The sequence below is a fragment of the Elephas maximus genome, chromosome 5 (assembly GCF_024166365.1).
Source record: "Elephas maximus indicus isolate mEleMax1 chromosome 5, mEleMax1 primary haplotype, whole genome shotgun sequence".
NCBI classification, from domain to species: domain Eukaryota; kingdom Metazoa; phylum Chordata; class Mammalia; order Proboscidea; family Elephantidae; genus Elephas; species Elephas maximus.
Window position 1 is genome coordinate 52,600,035 of NC_064823.1, and position 21,842 is coordinate 52,621,876.

The 21,842-nt window shown below is 37.7% G+C and overlaps 1 protein-coding gene across 1 annotated transcript in view; it reads left to right on the plus strand.

Annotated features, from left to right (window-relative positions):
- The window catches only part of EMCN (endomucin), a 139,907-nt gene that overhangs the window by 84,061 nt on the left and 34,004 nt on the right, over positions 1–21,842 (plus strand). Inside the window, exons 3-5 of the mRNA XM_049885633.1 lie at positions 17,520–17,615; positions 17,876–17,929; positions 19,829–19,924. Of these exons, the coding sequence (XP_049741590.1) occupies positions 17,520–17,615; positions 17,876–17,929; positions 19,829–19,924 (246 nt within the window). The remainder of the gene's footprint in view (positions 1–17,519; positions 17,616–17,875; positions 17,930–19,828; positions 19,925–21,842) is intronic.

The following is a 21,842-nucleotide window of genomic DNA, read 5'->3' on the forward strand; positions in this document are numbered from 1 at the left end:
TTTTACATGGTGTACTCATTTTTCCTTAAAATTTTAATTCAGGTTGGTAGGATCAATCCCCTCCACCTGCCCCTCCCCTTTTCTTTCCCCTATTCTAGTTCATTCACTGGATGTGTTTTTAGTGGAGACCTACCTACTGTCATCCTGGCTGTAGGCACTGGAATCCTGGCTCTGAATAAGACAAGAAATATCTGTCCTCATGTGGTTATATTTTAGCATACAGTAAAAAATTTGAAAAGAAAGAAAGAAAAAAAAACTAGTAACAAAGATTCTGTTAGGCAAATGACGCAGGGTGATAGACTAGTGTGAAGGGTCATGGGAAGACAACTTTTGGTCAGGTGATAGGGAAAGACTTCTCGGAATGGTGACTTCTGAGCAGGGTGGTGGAAGGTAGGAGGAAGCCAGTGTAGGTCTGAGAGAAGAACACCGCAGGCATAGGGAACAGCAAGCAGAGAAGCCTGAGCTAGGAAGAACCCTATGCCTTTGATACACCAAAAAAAAGCCTCATGAAGCAGGGTGAAACAGGGTCATGAATAGTAAGAAATAAATTGAGGAGCAAGGAAAGGGCCAAATCCTGTAAAGACTTACCAGACATAGAAAGAAATAGAATAGAGAGCTATTGAAACAGTTAAGTTTAAAAAGACATATCTGGTGGCTATTTTTTTTTTATTGGGGGTACTGATGGGAAAGAAATGGGTGCTAGATTGACAGTACTCAATTAGGTGGTAAGACATGTTTGGATTTGAGATATGTTTTGAAGCTAAAATAACATTGACAAGGATGAGAAAAAGAGGAGAGTCAAGAAAGGCCACTAACTTTTGGCCTAGTGCAGCTAGGTGATGACGATACCATGAATTGATCCAAGAAGCCAGGAAAGAGGCAGATTTGAGGATACCATTCAAGAGTTCTGTTTTGGACATGCTTAATTTGAGACAGTCAAGTGGAGATATCAAGAAGGGAAATAGATATTTTAAAATTTTAATTATTGGGTTTCTGTTTGTTTCCAGATTATTTTCTATATTTTTCGCATGACAAATCTTGTTCATGCTGTATATACTCAAAGTCATTGGACTGACCCTTGATTGTAATTTTCCTAAGCAACTTTCCTTGCAGAAAGCTCTTATGGACTATATTTACTTTAAAGGAATTTCCTAAGTTTAAGAAGAATCTGTCTGAACCTTCATCTAGCTTCCTCAGGTCAGGAGATGCATCATGTCTTAGTTGATACTTAACACATGGCAGCCCCATTCACACTATGAAGCACCTACCAAAAGGTCTGCTGTCCTCTTGTTACCTTGAGGTATTCAACATGTGAGATTGTACCAGATGCTGTAATGCAGAAGCTGGCAAACTAAGGCCAATGGGCCGAATCCAGCCCATTGTCTGTTTTTGTAAATAAATTTTTATTGGAACACAGACATATTCATTTAGATATTATCCATGGCTGCTTTCATACTACCATGGCAGAGTCAGATAGTTGCTACAGAACCTATGGCTCACAAAGCCTGAAATATTTACTATTTGGCCTACTATCCTTTAAGAAAAATTTCCCAGCCCTTGCTTAGAGTTTCTTTCAGTCTTAAAAAAAAGTCTTAAGGTCTCAAAATTTTATAATTTGAAGGAAAATAAGCCAGAAATGAGCTAAGATTTATACTCACTTACTACCTGAATCAATTATGAGAGCAGATCTGATATTTATTCAATATTTAATTTTACTGATTTTTTGTTTGTTTTCTTTACCCTAAAGCCAAGAATCAGAGTTTAATCAAAACAACAGAAAGATCAGGTTAAGTTAATTTTCTCTTCTCTGTGTATCTTCATAGACAAAATCCCAAAGTAGGTCAGTTAGTGTGATGGAAGGGTTAAACTGAATGAAATAGTACAAGGAAAACCATACATGGCAACAAAAATCTTTAGGAGATCTTAGGGTTAAAAAAAAAAATGTATATATATATACATATACACACACACATATATATATATACACACACCAGAAAGACATACGAGGATCTGACTATCTTTGTGCTCTGTTGCTGAGGCAAGTGGACCCAGCCCTGGTGAACGTGTAAAGCCTGTGGAATTTGTCATCTGCATAGAACCTGCTGTTCTTGGCTGGTTTCTGTTGTCAGGGTGTCCTCTCCCAGAAGTACAGAGTGTCTGTGAGCTCTCTTCTCCATCCTTTATAGCAAAGCCTGGCCCTCACATCCATAAAATGATGTTATAAACAACCTGAAATGTTACCACTCCAAGAACTAGCCATGTTTTCCCATCCCTTCATTCTAAACTGAATGCATTTTGGATGACGGGCTAGCTGAAATAGAAAAACAATGTTAAGCACAGGAAAATGATAGTGTTGAGTCTTCCTGTTATTCTGAAATCAAAATACATAGGGATTTTTATCTTTCTACATTCTACCTAGAAGTTCTGGTGGTACAATGGTTAAGCACCCGGCTGCTAACTGAAAGGTTGGTGGTTCGAACCCAACCAGTGGCTCCACAGGAGATTACAGCCATTAAAATTACAGCCTAGAAAACCTTATGGGGCAGCTCTACTCTGTCATATACGGTAGCTATGAGCCGGATTGGACTTGAGGGCACCTAACAATAACAGCATCCTATCTGATAATTAAATAAATGACAAATCTCAGAGGCGCTCAATCTTGGTCACCATTTTGGTATACATAAAGTTAGAAAAGTGGGAAATAATCTAGAGGAGTGTGTAACTTAAAATAAAAATGAAAAATAAAATCAGAAAAATAATAGCCGTTTCACAGCAAGTGTCCTAAGTAATCATGGTACTCTACCTTCTACCTCTTGTGTTTAAGGAAAGTAAAAATTGACATTATTATGCTTTGTACTTTTAATTATTTATCTTCTGCAACATAATGTTGTTGTCCTTAGATGCCATTGAGCCGGTTCAGACTCATAAAAAAAAAACCAAACCCACTGCCTTCGAGTCAAATCTGACTCATAGTGGCCCTATAGAACAGAGTAGAACCGCCCCATAGAGTTTCCAAGGAGCACCTGGCTGATTCGAACTGCTGACCTCTTGGTTAGCAGCTGTAGCACTTAACCACCATGCCACCAGGGTTTCCTGACTCATAGCGACCCTATATACCACAGAACGAAACACTACTCACCCGGTCCTGTGCCATGCTCACAGTCATTGTTATGCTTGAGCTTATTGTTACAGCCACTGTGTCAATCCATCTCGTTGAGGGTCTTCCTTTTTTCTGCTAACCCTGTAATTTACCAAGCATGACGTCCTTCTCCAGGGACTGATCCCTCTTGACAACATGTCCAAAGTATGTGAGATGTAGTCACGTCACCCTTGCTTCTAAGGAGCATTCTGGTTGTACTTCTTCCAAGACAAATTTTTTCATTCTTTTGGCAGTCCATGGTATATTCAATATTCTTCACCAAAACCACAATTCAAAGGCATCAATTTCCCTTTGTTCCTCCTTATTCATAGTCCAGCTTTCACATGCATATGATGTGATCAAAAATACCATGCTTTGGGTTAGGCGCACCTTACTCTTCAAGGTGACATCTTTGTTTTTCAACACTTTAAAGAGTTCCTTTGCAGCAGATTTGCCCAGTGCAATGCATCTTCTGATTTCTCGACTGAACGCTGCTTCCATGGATGTTGATTGTGGATCCAAGTAAAAAGAAATCCTTGACAACTTCAATCTTTTCTCCGTTTATCATGATGTTGCTTATTGGTCCAGTTGGGAGGATTTTTGTTTTCTTTACGTTGAGGTGTAATCCATACTGAAGGTCTTTGATCTTCATCAGTAAGTGCTTCAAACCCTCTTAGCTTCCAGCAAGGAAGGTTGTGTCATCTGCATAATGCAGGTTGTTAACGAGTCTTCCTCCAATCCCGATGCCCTGTTCTTCTTCATATAGTCCAGCTTCTCGAATTATCCGTTCAGCATACAGATTGAATAGGTATGGTTAAAGGATACAACCCTAATGCACACCTCTTCTGACTTTAAACTATGCAGTATCACCTTGTTAAGTCCAATTGTCTTCACCAGTCATCTTTTGAGTGCCTTCCAACCTGGAGGCCTCATCTTCCGAAACTATATCAGACAATGTTTCACTGCTATTCATAAGGTTTTCAATGGCTAATTCTTTTCAGAAGTAGACTTCTGGGTCCTTCTTCCCAGTCTGCCTTAGTCTGGAAGCTCAGCTGAAACCTGTCAGCCATGGATGACCCTGCTGGTATGTGAATACCGGTGGCATAACTTCCATCCTCACAGCAACATGCAAGTCCCCATAGTACTACAAACTGACAGACATGCGGGGATTACAACATATCTCCATTAATAAGTTATTTTAATATTATGAATACTCTTTAGTTCACCTGATCACTGTATTTTTTATCCTTATGTCCATCTTCATAGTCTGGAAATAAGTAAGACTTAGGAAAAACATAAGAAAACCAGGCAAAGAGGGCAGCTTTATATTGTCTAATGCTTCCCCCCCCCCCCACTTTTTTCTAAGAGAACTCTCTCCCTTTTGCTTTGTGGATTGGTCAAGAAGGAGGGGGTAAAAGATGGAAGAAGAATTGAGAAACTTCCAAAACTGTCAGCTACTTTAAGGAGATACTGAAGGATCCTTGTTTAAATAGCTATATTTACAAAATGTCAACTATAACTATAATTGATTTTTAAAAGGATGAAAAACCCATTTAGACTTTTAAGTTTGAGTTATATAAGCTACTTATCCTAAAACAGATGAGACAAACTAATTTGAACAGTAAACAAGAAAGAAATGAGATTGATTCTATAAGCCCCAATAAAAGTTAATCATATTTCCTTACAATCAAACTTCAGATATATGCCTTGACTAAAGATTAATCCATATCCACTCCAAGAGAACCTGAATTGACAAATTTATTAGCAGGGTATTATTTTCTTTCTATTGACAACTTTAATCATTTGTCTGTTTAAAGTCTTCAGTCATATACATTCATCATCAAAGTTGTTCAAATACCAAATTCGTGAAATATTCACCGTATGAACAAAGATAGCTGTCTTACTTAAAATAATTAAAATTTCTCTTTTAGGTAAAAGTTTAGGTAGAGTTCTAGCCCACAGATTTATTAGTACTGCTTTCTTTCTATAAATATGACCTAATATGCATTTAGTCTTAGTCTTTGACTGTATCATACATAGTTCTCACATTTGATACTTTCTTTCACATTATATATTTATCTTTGATTTTCTTGAAAAGAAATTACATTTTTACCACTCATTTAAAAAACTATTACTATGGATCTAGAAAATAATAATTATTTTATGTAGGGCTTTTTTGAAGATTAAGAATAAATAAGGCATTTGTGTATAAAGAGTGTATTATAAGAAATTATAAATAGATATATGATGTTTGTCATTATAAAGTAAAGATAAAAGAAAGATTAGCATAATTATGTGGAAATGATTGACCAAGGTCTAAAGACTTGGCCACTTATTCCACTCAATACAGCAAAGTTAGTGTGCAGTGGATATGTTTAATGATACCTAACATGAAAAATACATGATCCATTTCTAAAGAATGTGGGAAAGTCAAACTTCAGTTGTCCACTGTAGCATATCCAATAAGGCCTCAAACTTAGCATGATCCACTGCTAAATATATAGACTGATATATTCAAACAACTACAACTAACCAAGGCATTCAATAAACTTTTATTCTGGCCCCGCTATTTGTAATACTAGCTAAGAGCTCCACCACCTGCCAGTTTGTCATGCTGTGGTGACTTGTGTATTGCTGCGATGCTGGAAGCTATGCCACCAGTATTTCAAACACCAGCATGGTCACCCCATGGTAGACAGGTTTCAGTGGAGCTTCAAGACTAAGCCTGACAACCTACTTCTGAAAATTAACCAATTAAAACCTTATGGATCACAACAGAATATTGTCTGATATAGTGCTGGAAGATGAGCCCCCTAGGTTAGAAGGCATTCACAATACACAGTGGCCAAAGCAATAGGCTCAAGCATGCCAATTATCATGAAGATGGCACAGGACAGAGCAACGTTTTATTCTCTTGGTCAGGGAGTCACCAACGAGTTGGAACCAACTCAACAGCAACTAACAATGCCTAAGAGCTGTCAGTGATATATGAAGCTTGCCATCAAGGAGTTAACAAGGGAGACTAGACAACATTATAAATGACTATAATAACTCTAATAGTTATGTAGGTATAAAGTGATATATCATGGGTGAGCTTCAAATAACCTTATGTAAGATCAAAAGAGGGAGAGATCTTTGTATTTCCTTTTACTGGGTAGTGGCATAGGTTGAGCAAGGGAAAGCAGTTTAAGAAAAGTGAGGGAAGTGTTCATGAAGGATGTAACCTTCTGGCTGGCAGATTATTCTGCCTACTCATTTTTCTAGTCTAAATTCAGAACTAACGAGGAGATGGAAAGGCCCACTAAAAAGTAATGAAAGGCTGTTTATTCCCTGAGGAGACAGACATCATGTGGCCATTAGGACAATTTTAAGCAATGATTGAATTCACTTTTCTTTAGCTTTATCATTTGCCAACAGACTGACAGAGCTAATAACTTGTCCTTGAAAAGGAACCTCTTGATTTCTTTGATAAAAGATCTCAGCAGCCCTGAGGAAAAATGGACCCAATGTGCCTCAGTATATTAGAAAAGAAATAAACCATTTGCCCTTAATTTTCTGGAAAATATAACATTCCCATGGTGATCAGCACACTTGTGAAAAGAAAGATCGTCATTGTAGTCGTCTTCTTCACTTTCCTTAACTGTGTTTCAGAGACCCCATTGAACTGTAGGCATTAAATTTGGTGGAAAAGCAGAATCCAAACCAGATATCATGAGTCCTAACAAACCTGATTACCAGCCTTTAGAAAGAAGCACCTTCATTGTTCTCAGACTGTATATAATGCCTGGGGGCTGGTTGCCAATCTCTAGGAATTCAAAAAAATGAACCATGAATCATTCTGTACAGGGGGTTGCTTATCTGAGTTTTCTAACTTTATGCCACATTTTGGTATTAATGTTCAATTAGGATCTGCTTAAGCTGGAGATATACCTATAGCAAAGCAATGTCTAGAGTTGTTTTTTGTTGTTGTTGTTTGTTTTAAACTTGGGATTTTACGATATCTGAAAGATTAGTTGAGAATAAAGGAACTCCCTATGGAATGGGAAATAAATCAATGTATGAGTGTGTGAGTGTGTGTCTGTGTCTGTGTGTCTGTGTCTGTGTGTGGGGAGGGGGTGGTTCTGCCATAAGCTTCCATTCCATTCCCACTTAGGAAGTAGTATAAATTCTGGGTGTGGCTAAGGGGTTTCACATCCAGTTCAGAGATCTATTGAGCCTCTAAGAAGTATTCTGCACTTTTTTGTGCCACTCTAGTTTACAGTGGAATGTCATAAAAATTCACAGCCTCAACTGATGAGCTACCCAGAGTTACTTCGGGAAGCGATGCATTTTCAATTCTATTGCTAGTAGGCATGTTCCCTCCAATGAGCTCTGCAATGTGATTGATTTACTACTTTAGGAGTGGCTCGCCCTATCTCCTTGTATCTATCTGCAGGGTCTGCTTTGGTTGTTGAAGAGAAGATGTCTTCAGTTTGTTTTGATGGGAAGAATGCTTTCTTGATTAGGGTCTAAATTGAAAATAAATTACGTTTGATATGTCAAAAATACCTCCTTCCTACTGAAACACAACAGCTTAGGTAGCATGGAGTGTTGGTTAACAGTACAGACTCAAGAGCCTTCCTTCAAATCCTGGCTCTGCCACTTACTTGCTGTGTGACCTGGGGCAAGTTACTATATCTCTCAGGGCATCATTTCTTTACGTATAATGGAAATATTAATAATATAATAATTGAGTGAGTTAATATTTGTAAAGTACTTAGAACAATGCCTGGTACATAGTTTGAAAATAAAATCCTTTTTAATATTTTTATATCCATATTGTAGATCCCTTACACTTGCATTTTCAGAAGAAATATGGCAGAGGCACAGTTACTTTACTTATTGAAAAACTTCTTATTGTTTTCAGGTCATCTGATATAATCTGTGAGTTTGAAGTGAGATAATGTATCTATGTTGAGGAAGGGAGAATATTTTAACCCTTTCAGAATACTGAGAACAAATTTCATTGATAATGATGTTATAAGATGAACTCAGCTTACTAAAACTTAGTTGGCCATATGACATAATAAAAAGAAAATAGGACTTTTGAGTCATATATGGTTTGTATCTTAGCCCTTCAACTTACTATTGGACATGTTACTTTACCTTTCTGAGTCTCAGTATCTCTCATTTTTAAAAAATAGGATTAAATATGTTTTGTGTAAGAATAAAATGAATTAGCACACATGAAAATAACTTTCACTGTGCCTCATTAATTTTGTGTATATTGTATATAATTTTCTGAAATTAATTTATAATTTTATTAGTAACTATGCAAGTCACAAAATTAGAATACAACCTCCTTATTCAACACATATTCCCACAAAGTTACCTAAGCTAAATAAATCTTCAGTCATAATTATTGGATTAGAGCATAGTATTACGTTAGGTTGGTTATATTGATTGGCCAAAGCAAAGTGAAGGAAATTTGAGATAAAACAGTTTTTGTTAGAAAAATATTACTAGGTCAGAAAGGTAAGGTTCTCATGAGACTAGAAATTAATGTTCATAATGTGAAGGCATAAAACTTCCCCTTGGATATTGTATCTATTAAGTAGCCAGGAAGTGCTATGGTGGGTAAAAATGTAGAAACTAGGACAAAATCATGGGTAGAAAAGTACCCTGACAAGAATCTAAAATATTAAAGCCAGAAGAGACTTCAGGGATCATATCAGCATATTCCCTTCCAAAAATACAGGATTGTACCAACAATACTCATAGTATTTATTGTTTGTAGCATTTGTGTATTACTTACTTGTATAACAGATTCCCTTGTAGTAAAATCATTATTAATTTGATCATGGAAATCCAAAAATGAAATATCATTATCATTAATATCACTGCTATTTCTTCAAGAGTAAAAACCTACAGAATGTGCTTTCTTTCCTTGACTGTCGGGATGCTCAGAGCCAATACTACGGCCAGTTCCAGCAACCGCATTAAGACTTGGTATTAACTCTTAGAAGGAGCCTAATTTTTTCTTCCATTTTACTTTGCTTTGGCTTTCTATTTCTATTTCATTAACCTTACGGCATATATCATTGTTTAAGCTCTTCAAATCCTTTTCCTTAAGAGTTGGCCTATAGGTAAAACTCAATAACCAATATTATATTCTCTCTTATTATGACCCCAACATGCTGTTCTGCTTTGATTTTTATCTCTTCCCCATCTATCAACTTTGAAGTATGCTTCTCATCAGCCCTACTAGAACGTAAACTCCTTAAATGACAATAGCTACATCTTATATATAGTATATCTAGTATTAGGTTCAGAATAAGTCTTTCTTTTTTTTTCTATTGTGGAAAGAATAAAAAACTCATGCTACAAATAATTTCAAAAATGTACCTCTCCTAATATTAAGGTAACAAAAGGTAATCTCACTGATTCACTTTGTTTTTAAGAGCAGCCACTACTGCTGTCAAAATATTTGTTTATCTGAACAACAAATATTTATGGACCCCATTTCCAGATGGAAACCCTGGCAGTGTAGTGGTTAAAAGCTATGGTTGCTAGCCAAAATGTTGGCAGTTCAAATCCACCAAGTGCTTCTTGAAAACCCTATGGGGCTGTTCTACTCTGTCCTATAGGGTCGTTATGAGTGGGAATCAACTTGATAGAAATTTTTTCTTTTTTCCCAGACACTATTTTAGCATGTGGAAACATCAGTGAACAAAATAAAGATTCTTGCCCTTGAGGATCTTGTATTTTGTTAGGGGAATAATTGGCTAAACTTCCTGGAGATAACTTTATGACTAACTTAAGGGTTAACTTTGAGTATAACCTTGTCAATAAGAATCAGAATCAACACTGAGCCTGTTCCAATGAGGTAGAGGTCAAATATTCCTCCACTTTCCATCTTCCCTATTTACTTCTGACACCAGCCGCTTTGCCCGTGGCACTCTTTGAGTTGGATAATTAGAAACACCATATCTACTTTAACAACTTTAATAACAAAGAAGGATCTAAACAGGGAAAAATATACATGAAGAATTGCAAAGGGCCAAGTTTCTAACAGGCCCCAGCACTGAGGTTCAATGTTTCAAAATGGACTAGTTTACATCTCAAAGGAAACCCACTTACCCTGCCTGAAAGTCCATATTCATTCTCAATTTTCAGGAAACTTTCCAAGAGAAAACCAGGAAATTCTGACATCACTCAGCAAGCTTGTCTGCTGGCTGCTCCACTAGGCAGGCTTAGCTGTTGGCCACTCCTCTTAGCAGGCACTCCAGACAGGCTCTGTACTGCAGCCTCTGCTCTGCTCTGCTCTGCAGGCCTCTGGGAGCTGCTTTGGCTCAGCTGTCATTGTTGCTACTGACATTTCTCCCAGTTGCTGCTGACTACTCTACTTTCTACCAGGTCCAGCTCTTTACCGGAATGCAGCTTTCCCTCAGTGTTATAGCTCTTCTTCAATGTAACTGGCTCAGTGTCACAGCTCTGAAATTGGTTCTGGAAGATTCTCAGCTCAGGGTCTGTTTCCAAAGGACATGCTCCTCTACCAGCTGTTGTTGATTAGCAGACCCCAAAATCCTCTGTGGGGGTCAGCCATTTATATAGGGCATTTCTTGTCAATTTTAAGGCAGGGCCTCCCTAGCAGAATTGGAACCCCAGCAAACCCACAAGGCAAACTGCAGCCCAACCAATTCTAATTACCCAACAGAAACTTAATCTACTCAAGCCTTGTCAATTACCAGGCCTGGTTGAGCAAAGTAACAAACTCTCAAATTGTTATAGCTTACCTAGGAATTTTTTTTTTTTTTAACCTAGGAAATGTCAGTCAACTCAGAAATCCCCTCAGAAGATTTTGTTTTGTTTAGTTTTGCTTTGTTTTATTTTTTTCCCTACAAACCCAAGGCCAAAAAGGCCACGTAAGGAAACGCATTGCACCACAGGGAGACAAACTATAACCAATAAACATAAGATTGTATAAGTAAATTCTGTAGTAAATTAGAAGGCAATAAGTGTTATGAAAAAGAGAAAGTGTAGACCTATGTAAGAGGGAGGAATTGTGAGTGCTCAAAAGGTAGGGACCAGTTGGCAGTACTGAATGAAGCAGTCAGGTTAGGCTTCTCTGAAAATATCTGAGTAAAGATATGAAGGAAAGGAAGCCATCATGGCTCAGTAGTTAAAAGCTCAGCTGCTAACCAAAAGGTCAGCAGTTCAAATCCACAGTTGCTCCCTGGAAACTTTATGAGGCAGTTCTACTCTATCCTATAGGGCCACTATGAGTTGAAATCAACTCAGCAACAATGGGCCTTTTTGGTTTTTAAGAAGGGAGTGGCCACTCAATACCTGAAGGCAGAGTGCCCCAGCAGAGTTAAACTGAGCAAAGCCTGTAGTTTGGGGCATGCCTAGTTATGTTCAAGAAACAACATCGAATAAACAGGCAGGGTGGAGGTGAAGGATTTGCCAGGCAGAATACATAGGGTTTTGTGGGCTATAGCAAGAACTTTGGCTTTTTCTGTAGGTGGCAAGGGGATTTTAAGCAGAGTAGTGACATGAGCTGAGTCCTATTTAAAAGGATCACCCTGAGAGTGGAGAAGAGACTGCCAGTTGATGCAAGGGCACCTTTTGCAAGTTATCTAGGAGAGAGATAACAGTAGCTTGGGACAGAGTGGTAGAAGGATTTCTGTTGTTGTTAGCTGCTATCCTGTAAGCCCCAGTTCATGGCAACAAGGGATCCTGTGCCATCCCCCAAATCAGTTGTGAATTGGACCGTTGTGATCCACAGGTATTTTATTGGCTGATTTTCAGAAGTAAGTTGCCAGGCCGTTCAAGCTCCTTTGAACTGTCTTCAGTATCCTAACAACACAGAAGCCTCCACTGACAGAGGGGTGGTGGCTGTGCACGAGGTGCACTGGCCAAGAATCAAACCCAGGCAGAAGGGGATAATTCTACTGAACCACCAACATCCATAGTACAAAGGTAGTGGGGAAAAAACGCCCAAATTCTGCATATATTTTGTAGGTGGAGTCAACAAATCTTCCTTATGGCTACATGTGAGATTGGATAGAAAGAGGCAAGTTAATAAAAACTATGAAGTTTTGAGTCTGAGGTTCTGAGAGGAATGTTGGCCATCAAATTGGATGAGAAGAGGAGCCCCAGTGGCCCAGTGGTTGAGCCCTAGGATGCTAACCAAAAGACCTGCAGCTGGAACCAGCCATTCTGAGGGAGAAAGATGGGACAGTTTGCTTCTGTAAAGATTATAGCCTTGGAAACCCTATGGGGCAGTTCTACTCTGTCCTATAGAGTCCTTATGTTTTGGAATTGACTTGACAGCAACAGATTTGGTTTTGGTTAGGATAAGAAGGCTGTAGGTAAAGCAGAAGTTCAGATTTTGATGTATTGAGCTTAAGATGCCTATTATACACTGAATAGGCAGCTGGATTTATGAATTTTGAATTTTGGAGAGAATTGGGCTAGAGGTATACAGTTGGAAAACATTGGCAATTACAGTATACTTAAACCTTGAAAGTAAATGAAATCACTAAAGAAGTGAGTGTGGATATGAAGACCAAGGACTAAGGCCTGGGACACTCCCACATGAAAAGGTCAGAAGGAAGAGGAGGGAACACCAAGGAAATAGAAGAAAAGCTGCAGTGTAGGAGAAAAGAACAAATAGAGTGTGCTGTACTGGAAACCCTGTAATGAAAACGTGTTAAGGAGGAGTGAATGATTTCCTGTCACAAATGCTGAAAAGTTATTTCTTAAAGTGGGACATGAATTCATCAAATTGAAATTAAAGACCAGTTCAAATTTTTTTATGAATAATCAGAAACAATTAATTATCATTCAATGGAATTGAGTTTAGCCCCTCAGGTACATTTTAAGTGCCTGTATACCAAAAAGAAAAGTAGGCAACATAAGGGACATAAATATAGAAGGCATGGTTTTATTTTCTTTATCACACTGGAGTGTTTCATCCTCTACTGCCTCCCGCCTTTATCTCCTGTTAGTATCTGTGTGTCTCATATGCCTTCCTCTCAATTCATTCTAATTTTCAAATTTTAACTAATATGATTAATTCAGCTATGCCTGTGTATTAAGTATGTTCATATGTTAATGCTGAGTTAGCATGAAATCCTCCTAGGAATAGTGATCACACTTTCCAAATGCAATTTGGATATACAATCTGACACATGTTCTGATGGAGCAATTGAAACTGAGAGTGTCCTGGAAAATCTGGATACAGAACTACTGTTATGGATTGAATTGCATGCCCCCCTAAATGTGTGTCAACTTGGCTAGGCCATGATTCCCAGTATTGTGTGGTTGTCCTCCATTTTGCAAGCTGATGTAGTGTTGCAAATCCTAACTTCTGTAATGTTGATGAGGCAGGATTAAAGGCAGTTATGTTAATGAAGCAGGACACAATCTACAGGATTAGATTGTATCTTGAGTCAATCTCTTTTGAGATATAAAAGAGAGAATCCAGCAGAGAGGAGTGGGACCTCATGCCACCAAGAATGAAGACAGGGAGTGGAGAATGTCTTTTGGACCCTGGGTCCCTGCGCTGAGAAGCTCTTAGACCAGGGGAAGATTGATGACAAGGATCTTCTCCCAGACCTGACAGAGAGAGAAAGCCTTCCCTTGGAGCTGGCGCTCTGAATTTGGATTCCTAGCCTCCTAGACTATAAGCGTGTTCGTTCGGGCTCGTTTGGCAGTGGTTTTTTTTAGACTGTAAGAGAATAAATTTCTGCTTCTTAAAGCTATCCCCTTGTGATATTTCTGTTATAGCAGCACTGAATAACTAAGACAACTACCATAATTATAAACACTCTGTGTTCAATTTAAAAGATTTTCTTAGAGAGTGTGCTACTAACTATAATCCAAGCAACATATCTAATGGTGCGATTATAGTCTAGGATGAAATGGAATGGACACCATACCTTGAAAGACCAGCAGGGGCTATTTGAGGCATTGAAGTGGTCATGGGGGAGCTTAGTACTATATTTTAAATCATGCTAGGTAGGTGGCTAATAGTTTTACTAATGGTTTTAAAGGAAAAACAAACAAACTCTGTGTGCTTGTTCATAGCCTAGGGAGGTAACGTGGTAACAGAAAGGACAATGGGATTGTAGTCAGGATATCTGGGTGTTAGTTATGGCTCAAGGAAGATCTCAACAAAGCCTTTTAAGGCTCTCCAGGCCTCAGTTTTGTCACATATAAAATAAAAGGTTTAGTTGAGTCAAGACTGGCAAATATGTATCGTGATGCTGCCATAACTCCTCCTGTGCCCACAGCAGCCACTGTAAATTGACCGTGGCACATTTTTCTCAGATATGGCTTCAAAATCTTTGGGAACACAGCATCCTACCCAATCACTACCAATAGATTAGGTTTCGCACTCAAAATGAAAATTATTTGCCATTCTACCCAAAGATGGCATTGCTCAAGCAAAATGATACCATGACTATGATTGTAATTCTTTGATTAGATAAAGCATTTTTGTCCAGAACACAAAGCATATTTATGAATAGCTCTTAACTTCTAATACCTAGCACAGGATCTGGCTCAGAGTAGAGCTTCAATAAATATTAATAGAATAGTAAATAAATATATGCTAACTGTGATTGCTGGATTTGTGTTGAGCATGTTGCATGCATTATCTTTTATATATTTAAAATATTTTTTGAGTATGTGGTGTTTTTTTAAAATCTCCATTATACTAATGAGTAAAACAAAACTTATAGAGTTTAAGAAATACACGCACACACACGCACACGTCTCCGTTTCCTAGGACTGCTATAACAAAATACTCAAACTAGATGGCTTATAAGAACAGAAAGTTATTGTTACACAGAAGTCCAGATCAGGATACCAGCCATATTGATTCCTTCTGAGGGCTCTGATAGAGGAATTATGCCCTGCCTTTTTTTCTCTCCTAGCTTCTGGTGGCTCCCAGCAATCTCTGCCATCCATTCCTTGGCTGTGTAGACACATCTTCATGTGGCTTCTTCCCCTTGTATGTCTCTGCCTCTGTTCTTTTACAAGACATCACTCATATGGGATTAGGACCCACCCTACTGTAGTATGAACTCATGGTATCCTAATGGATAACGTCTCAAAGGAAAACCCTGCTTCTAAACACAGGGTCACTTTTCACAGGTACCAGGGGTAAGGTCTTCAACATATCTTTTTATATGGGGGGATCGATACAATTAAATCCATAACAACATATATTAAAAAAAAAAAAAAAAAAAAACCCACTGCTGTCGAGTCGATTCCGACTCATAGCAACCCTATAGGGCAAAGTAGAACTGCCCCATAGAGTTTCCAAGGAGCGCCTGGTGGATTCAAACTGCTGACCTTTTGGTTAGCAGCCGTAGCACTTAACCACTACGCCACCAGGGTTTCCTAATAACATATATATGTATATTTACTTACACGTTGTTATGATTGAATATATAAACCAAAAACCTACTGCTGTTGAGTCAATTTCAACTCATAGTGACCAGAAAGGAAACAGTAGAACAGCCCCATCAGGCTTCCAAGGCTATAAAACTTTATGGAAGCAGACTGCCACATCTTTCTCCTGTGGAGAAAGAGTTTAAACCACCGACATTTTGATTACCAGCTGAGTGCTTTAACCACTGATCCACCAGTGGTCCTATTGACTATATAGTGAGAGAAAGTGTGGAGCCCTGGCAGCGCAGTGGTTAAGAGTTATTGCTGCTAAACAAAAGCATGGCGGTTAGAATCCACCAGCAGCTCCTTGGAAACCCTGTGGAGCAGTTCTACTCTGTCCTACAGGGTCTCTATGGGTTGGAATTGACTCGATGGCAATGGGTTTTTATGTATATATAGAGAGAGAGAAAGAGTGAGAGAGCTGCCACTTAGCCTGTCTACAAGATGGTAATAAGGTAGGATGTAGAGTCTCGAAGGTTAACCTTTGGAAAACCTCTGGCTGATTAATACTGTTGATTATTTAATCAGACACATTTTTCTTTACCAACACAACTAGAGAAATATTTATTCTCCCTAAAGCACTTGACTGGAACAAGCAACTAAAAGTACCAAGGTTTCAGCTAGTTACCACTTTTTCATTTAATATTCCTTTTTCTGCCTGCTTAGTGCACTAGGCTGACATTTCTCTTTGTTCTTAGGGGCATATATCTAGCTCCCTCCCACAGATCTCTTGCATGGTAAGAGCTGCACAGACTCTGAACATTATTCTTCTCCCACGGATGTCAAAAATGCATGAGGATGCAGTGCGTGCTAGGCTGTGGGTGGCAAAGAAAGAAAGAGCCAAGGCAGTGAGAGGCAATATCAATTTCTTTGATGTAATTATACATGGCTTCAATACTCCTAAGGGGGCCACAGTCATAACACCCACTGTACCCTGGGTGCCATATGGGGTGTGGTGGGATTTATGGTCTTTGTACTTCAGGAACTTGCATTTCAGTAGCAGAACAAGGCAAATAGATGTGATAGAAATAGCACACTTCATACTGAAAGAGAATGAGGTTTGTTTTGTTTTTAATTTTCTAAACTTAAGCTGTATTTTAGCTCAGCTACACAAGAATAAATGCTGTAAACTTATAAAATCTTTAGCTATTCATACGTATTCCCTTAAACTTACTGAGATTTGTTAGTATTGAGTAACAAAATTTTAATTATAATTTTTTGCATCAGTTCTTCTGATTGAAGATGGCAAATGTTAACGTATGGAAAAAATTATAAAATAAATGTAAAATTAATGTGGTCTTTGGAAGAAAGAGCAAGGATATTGGTAGAAATACAACCAAGCAGCAGTTATTCTAAATAAGGCATATACTTGTAATAAAATGCTGAGTTTTCGTCATGAAAATTGCTCAGCTTTAGTCATGAAAACAAAGGAGTCTTCTTTGATTTTTTTTTCCCAACCTTCTAACCAAAGTCACAATTACAAGCTTTTCTTTTTAACTATTAAGAAACACTAAAAAATCTGAAGTACGTGCATTTTTTCCATTTTATGTATGTGTGGTGGAAAAAAAAAAATCACTATCACACAAAATTATAATATCTGAAATTTAAATAATGTTTTTTGCAGGTTAACTTGTTGGTATACCATAAGAATCTTGTGTAGTAGGTTCTACAAAGCACATCCTAGGGTAAAGAGTTATTGACTTATTCGAGTTTTCTTGGCCAATTCTTAAAGATACAATACTTAAGCCAGGGTTTTGTGAGTTGAAATATAATAAGTTTAAAATAGGTTTAGCACTGCCATGGTATTTTATCCTGTTATTCAATGATAAGCAAACAATTTTCACAGATCTTCAGAAATGCAAACAGAATCTGCAAAGAAATCCAGTAGGAAGAGTTAATACCATAGTCTGACTCTAGATTTGCGCTTTCCCTACAGTTAACGCTTCACAACCAGACGTATCGTCTCCTGAAATCAGTACACTATCCTCAACGTCCTCAACGTCAACGTCAGAAAACATCTTGCAGTCTCAAGGTATGACTACTCTGTGCATGAGTGGAAACTTGCTTCACTTCACCCCTCTTCACAAAAAAAAAAAAAAAAAAAAAAAAAAAAAAACCCTGACAATCTTAATTCACAAAACAGAGCTCTTTCAGGATAAAAGAGAATTTCTTCACACTTGGGGCATTATATCCATGAATCAGAAAAGCTTCTTTAATGGGGAGGGGAAAAGATTGTGAGGAATGGCACATATTAACCAAAGTTGACTTATTTTTTGTTTCTTAAAATAATAGGAACTGAAAGTGGAAAAAATGCAAGCGCTGCTTCAGCCAGCTCCTCTTATTCCAGTGAGTAACAGATACTATCTCCATTCCTGGCAGTTGATATGCAAAATATTAGAATGTGCCCAGTAATGGGGGGGGTTAGGTGGCAGTCATGGATAGCCTTTTCTCCACTTCACTGAACCTGCAATCCTATCATAAAACTGATCTAATAGTCTCCTGCTTTAAGAATTTTCTCCAGGTGAGCCTGGTCTTAATGAGCATACCTCTGAGGTTTTTTTTTTTTTTTTTTTTTAACCTTACCTTAAAACCAAAAAACCAAACCTGTTGCTGTCGCGTCGATTCCAACTGACTCATAGTGGCCCTATAGGACAAAGTAGGGTCCCCATAGGGTCTCCAAGGAGCCCCTGGTGGATTTGAACTGCCGACCTTTTGGTTAGCAGCTGTAGCTTAACCACTATACCACCATGATTATCAGCAAGGGCCAGAGGTGAGTTGATGGGGTTAGATAAACCAAGGTGCACAGGCAGAGCTCCCCATATAAATGAACTGATCACCTTTACAGAGATTTATCTTAATGTTAAAAATGGCCTTTGTTAAAACGTTCCATTTTACTAAATACGTATATATGTCATATAACATATGTGTATGCTAAGGCCGAATATAGATACTCAATAATTTCCTAGCAATTAAGAATAAGATGAATATATATGAAGCTAGAATCATAAAATATTACCTTAGGTTTAGGAAAAGCCCTCCTATTAAATAAGTCAGCATAGAAATAATCGACCTGCCTATTCATGGCATCCACAGTTTGGGAAACATTAGAAAAACCCCATTCCCTTCCAGTCTATTCCAACTCATAGCGACCCTATAGCACAGAGAAGAGCTGTACCATAGGGTTTCCAAGGAGTGGCTGGTAGATTTGAACTGCTGACTTTTTGGTTAGCGCTAGTGATATTAATCACACAGCATTTAGTTCAACAAGTCTCACTCTAGGACTATTATGAACCTAGTAAAACTTTTTTTTTTTTTTTTAACTTAGCTAACAAATATTCAACCATAACAATGGAAATGTAAATTCCCCTAAAAATCAATTAACTATTCTCATTCTCTAATAAATATATAAGGAACACCTATGCAAGCAGATGAGAGTACATTAACTGAGTAGTAACCATGACATGGCTTTGGTATTTATAGTTATATCCCTATAAAAGATTCTTTTGCCTTCATCACTGTTTTAACCTGGGAATGACTGCCATAAAAGAAGAGAGGTGATTCAAAAAAAAAATAATAATAACAATAACCCTCCTCTTAAAAAAAGGGAAAAGCTATTCCTAACCTATTGCAGGAATACCCACTCCCCCAAACACACGTACTCAGGCACACACACACACACACACACACACATCTATCTTAAGTCACATTGTTTATTTTAAAAATAATATCCATTGAGATATCCACTTATATCAGTTTACTTTATGCCTTTTTAATTTTTAAGATATTATCGTGGAAAAAATATTTGTGAATTTTTTCTAGAAAGCCAGCATTGGGATTAGGAGTTGCAATATGAGATACATATATATTTTTTTCCAGTAACTACATTATGAAATAGTAAAGAAAACGATATATGAATGTGAATTTTAACTATAGCTCTGGAGTAAGTCATCTGTCTCTCGGGTCCTCTATCTCCTCATTCCTCCAGTCTCCAGGAAAAGTGGGAGAACACCCCCGCTTAGTTTGGAATTTTGGTTCAGAAAGGCTACAAGACTGACATCAAGTGGATATGTCAGAAATGACAACTAGAGCTAAACCCGTGAATCAGATAAATTTTGCCTAAATGAAAATATTCTAAATAAAATGGTGTTTAAAGAAGAAAGGAGGCATGCATGCTTTTGCTCAGTTAATGAGCTATGGTGAAATTCAATAGCTGCTTTAATTGACAATCTCTCCAACACTTTTTAGGTGTTATTTTGCCAGTGGTTATTGCTTTGATTGTAATAACACTTTCAGCATTTGTTCTGGTGGGTTTGTATCGAATGTGCCGGAAGACAGACCCAGGTAAGTAACAGTGTTTTGTTTAATGTTCCTGAAAGCAGTATATGTACCCAGCCTAAACCTGACTTTAAGCTTTTAAGAGGAGAGAGTAGTTATAGAAAGAAGTAAAATGTCATATTACTTGGTAACAGGAATGGATGGGAAAGGGTAGAGAAATCCATTGTATGCCAGTGAATGTAAGGAATTGGGATTAGCTACTATTTATGGATATTATCAAATACGGGCAAATTCTTTCTGATGAAACTGTCTCAGTTTTGCAGGTGGTCAGGGGAAGATGGTATATAACAGAGGGTACAAAATGACATGCCTTGTCTATAGTGAAAATTTGTTCCATTTCCGTGTAATAGGAAGATAGAGGTCTTCATAAGAATGTTGCTTTTTCCAGTTGCCTTTGAGCTGATCCCAACTGACGGCGACCTCACATGTAGCAGAGTAGAAATGTGTTGCATAGGGTTTTCAATGGCTTATTTTTCAGACGTAGATCACCAGCCTGTCTTCTGAGGTGCCTCAGAGTAGATTCCAACTGCCTGTCTTTCAGTTGGGAGTTTGTACCCACATATGGGGAAGCTATGAGTCAGAATTGACTCACTGGCAACTGATTATTCTACAGTACAGTTACTTGTTTATGTGCTTGCCTCCCTTACAAGTCTGACAAACCCTCCAAGTCACAAACCACGTATTGATCACATTGTATTGTTACTATTATATTGCAGAGCTTTAATACATGCTTGTTGAGTGAAATTTTTAAATTTTCAACAAAATCCAATCCTGTCTTTCAACATCTGGATTCTAAACATTTCACCAACTAAACTCTAAGTATTATAAGCTGTTAAAAAGTAAAGAACAATTACTTTTGTAAGCTGTATAAGGCACATTATTCTTTGTTTATACCGTGGACGCTGTGCCCAGGACACTAACAAATGCTGTTCCTGAGGCCAATCTCTGGCCATGTGAAACGTGGACAGTTTGATGCACAATCATGACAGTGCAAGGGAGAGTTGGGGGCAGTGCTCATTTTAGCTCTTAGTAGGAGATAAGAAAAAAAAAAATCTACGTATCTTCCTTTGACAGTGGGTGAATAAACTTCTTACTAATATCTGAAATATGTTTCCTTACATGATTTCCAGAGGGGAAATAACATCTTTATAAATTAGTTTAATTTCTCTAAGTTTCTAAACCGCCGATCTTGTCTTTTATGGGATATGAACCATCCAAGTTGAAGCCTGTAAGTATGGAGTATATAGGATAGGTAAAAAAAATTTTGTCTTAAATTCATTTGTAAAATGATCCTGTATTGAAAAACTGCTTTGCATTTAATTATTTGGAAATAAGCTTTTTGAAAACTTGACATATTCTGTTAAAGAAGACTCTACATGTGAATTGGATCATTCAGAAAAAAAGTATAAAATATCTATGACGTATGGTACTTTATAATCAAGTTTGTACAATCAGCCAAATCTATTTGGTTATTTTAACTTTGTTTTACAAACAGAATTTACAGCATTGTTATCATTAAATTAGCACTGTTAAACACCCTCAGTTAATCGTTCTTCAAGTATGTGGGTGAGACTTCATTAAGTTTCGAAAAAGAGTAAATCCACTCTGCTTTCTGGAAGACAGCATCAGTCTGAGATTTCGGTATAAAATTAAGCTTATCTAGATAACATTGACAATCGTCTGAGCTTTAACCCAAAAAGGAAAGGTATAAATGCAGAAAATAGTCTATTGGCATACAATCATTACTGTACTCCAAGAAAAAATATTAAAACAAACAAAAATCAACTCAGTGCTATAAGCATCACAGGTGATTTCATAAATGGCACATCATAAAAATCATGAGAAATGCTGTTAAAACCCTATTGAGGTAGGGGCTCAAAATGGTGGCTTAGTCACACACACCACCCTGTTCCCCTACAACAAA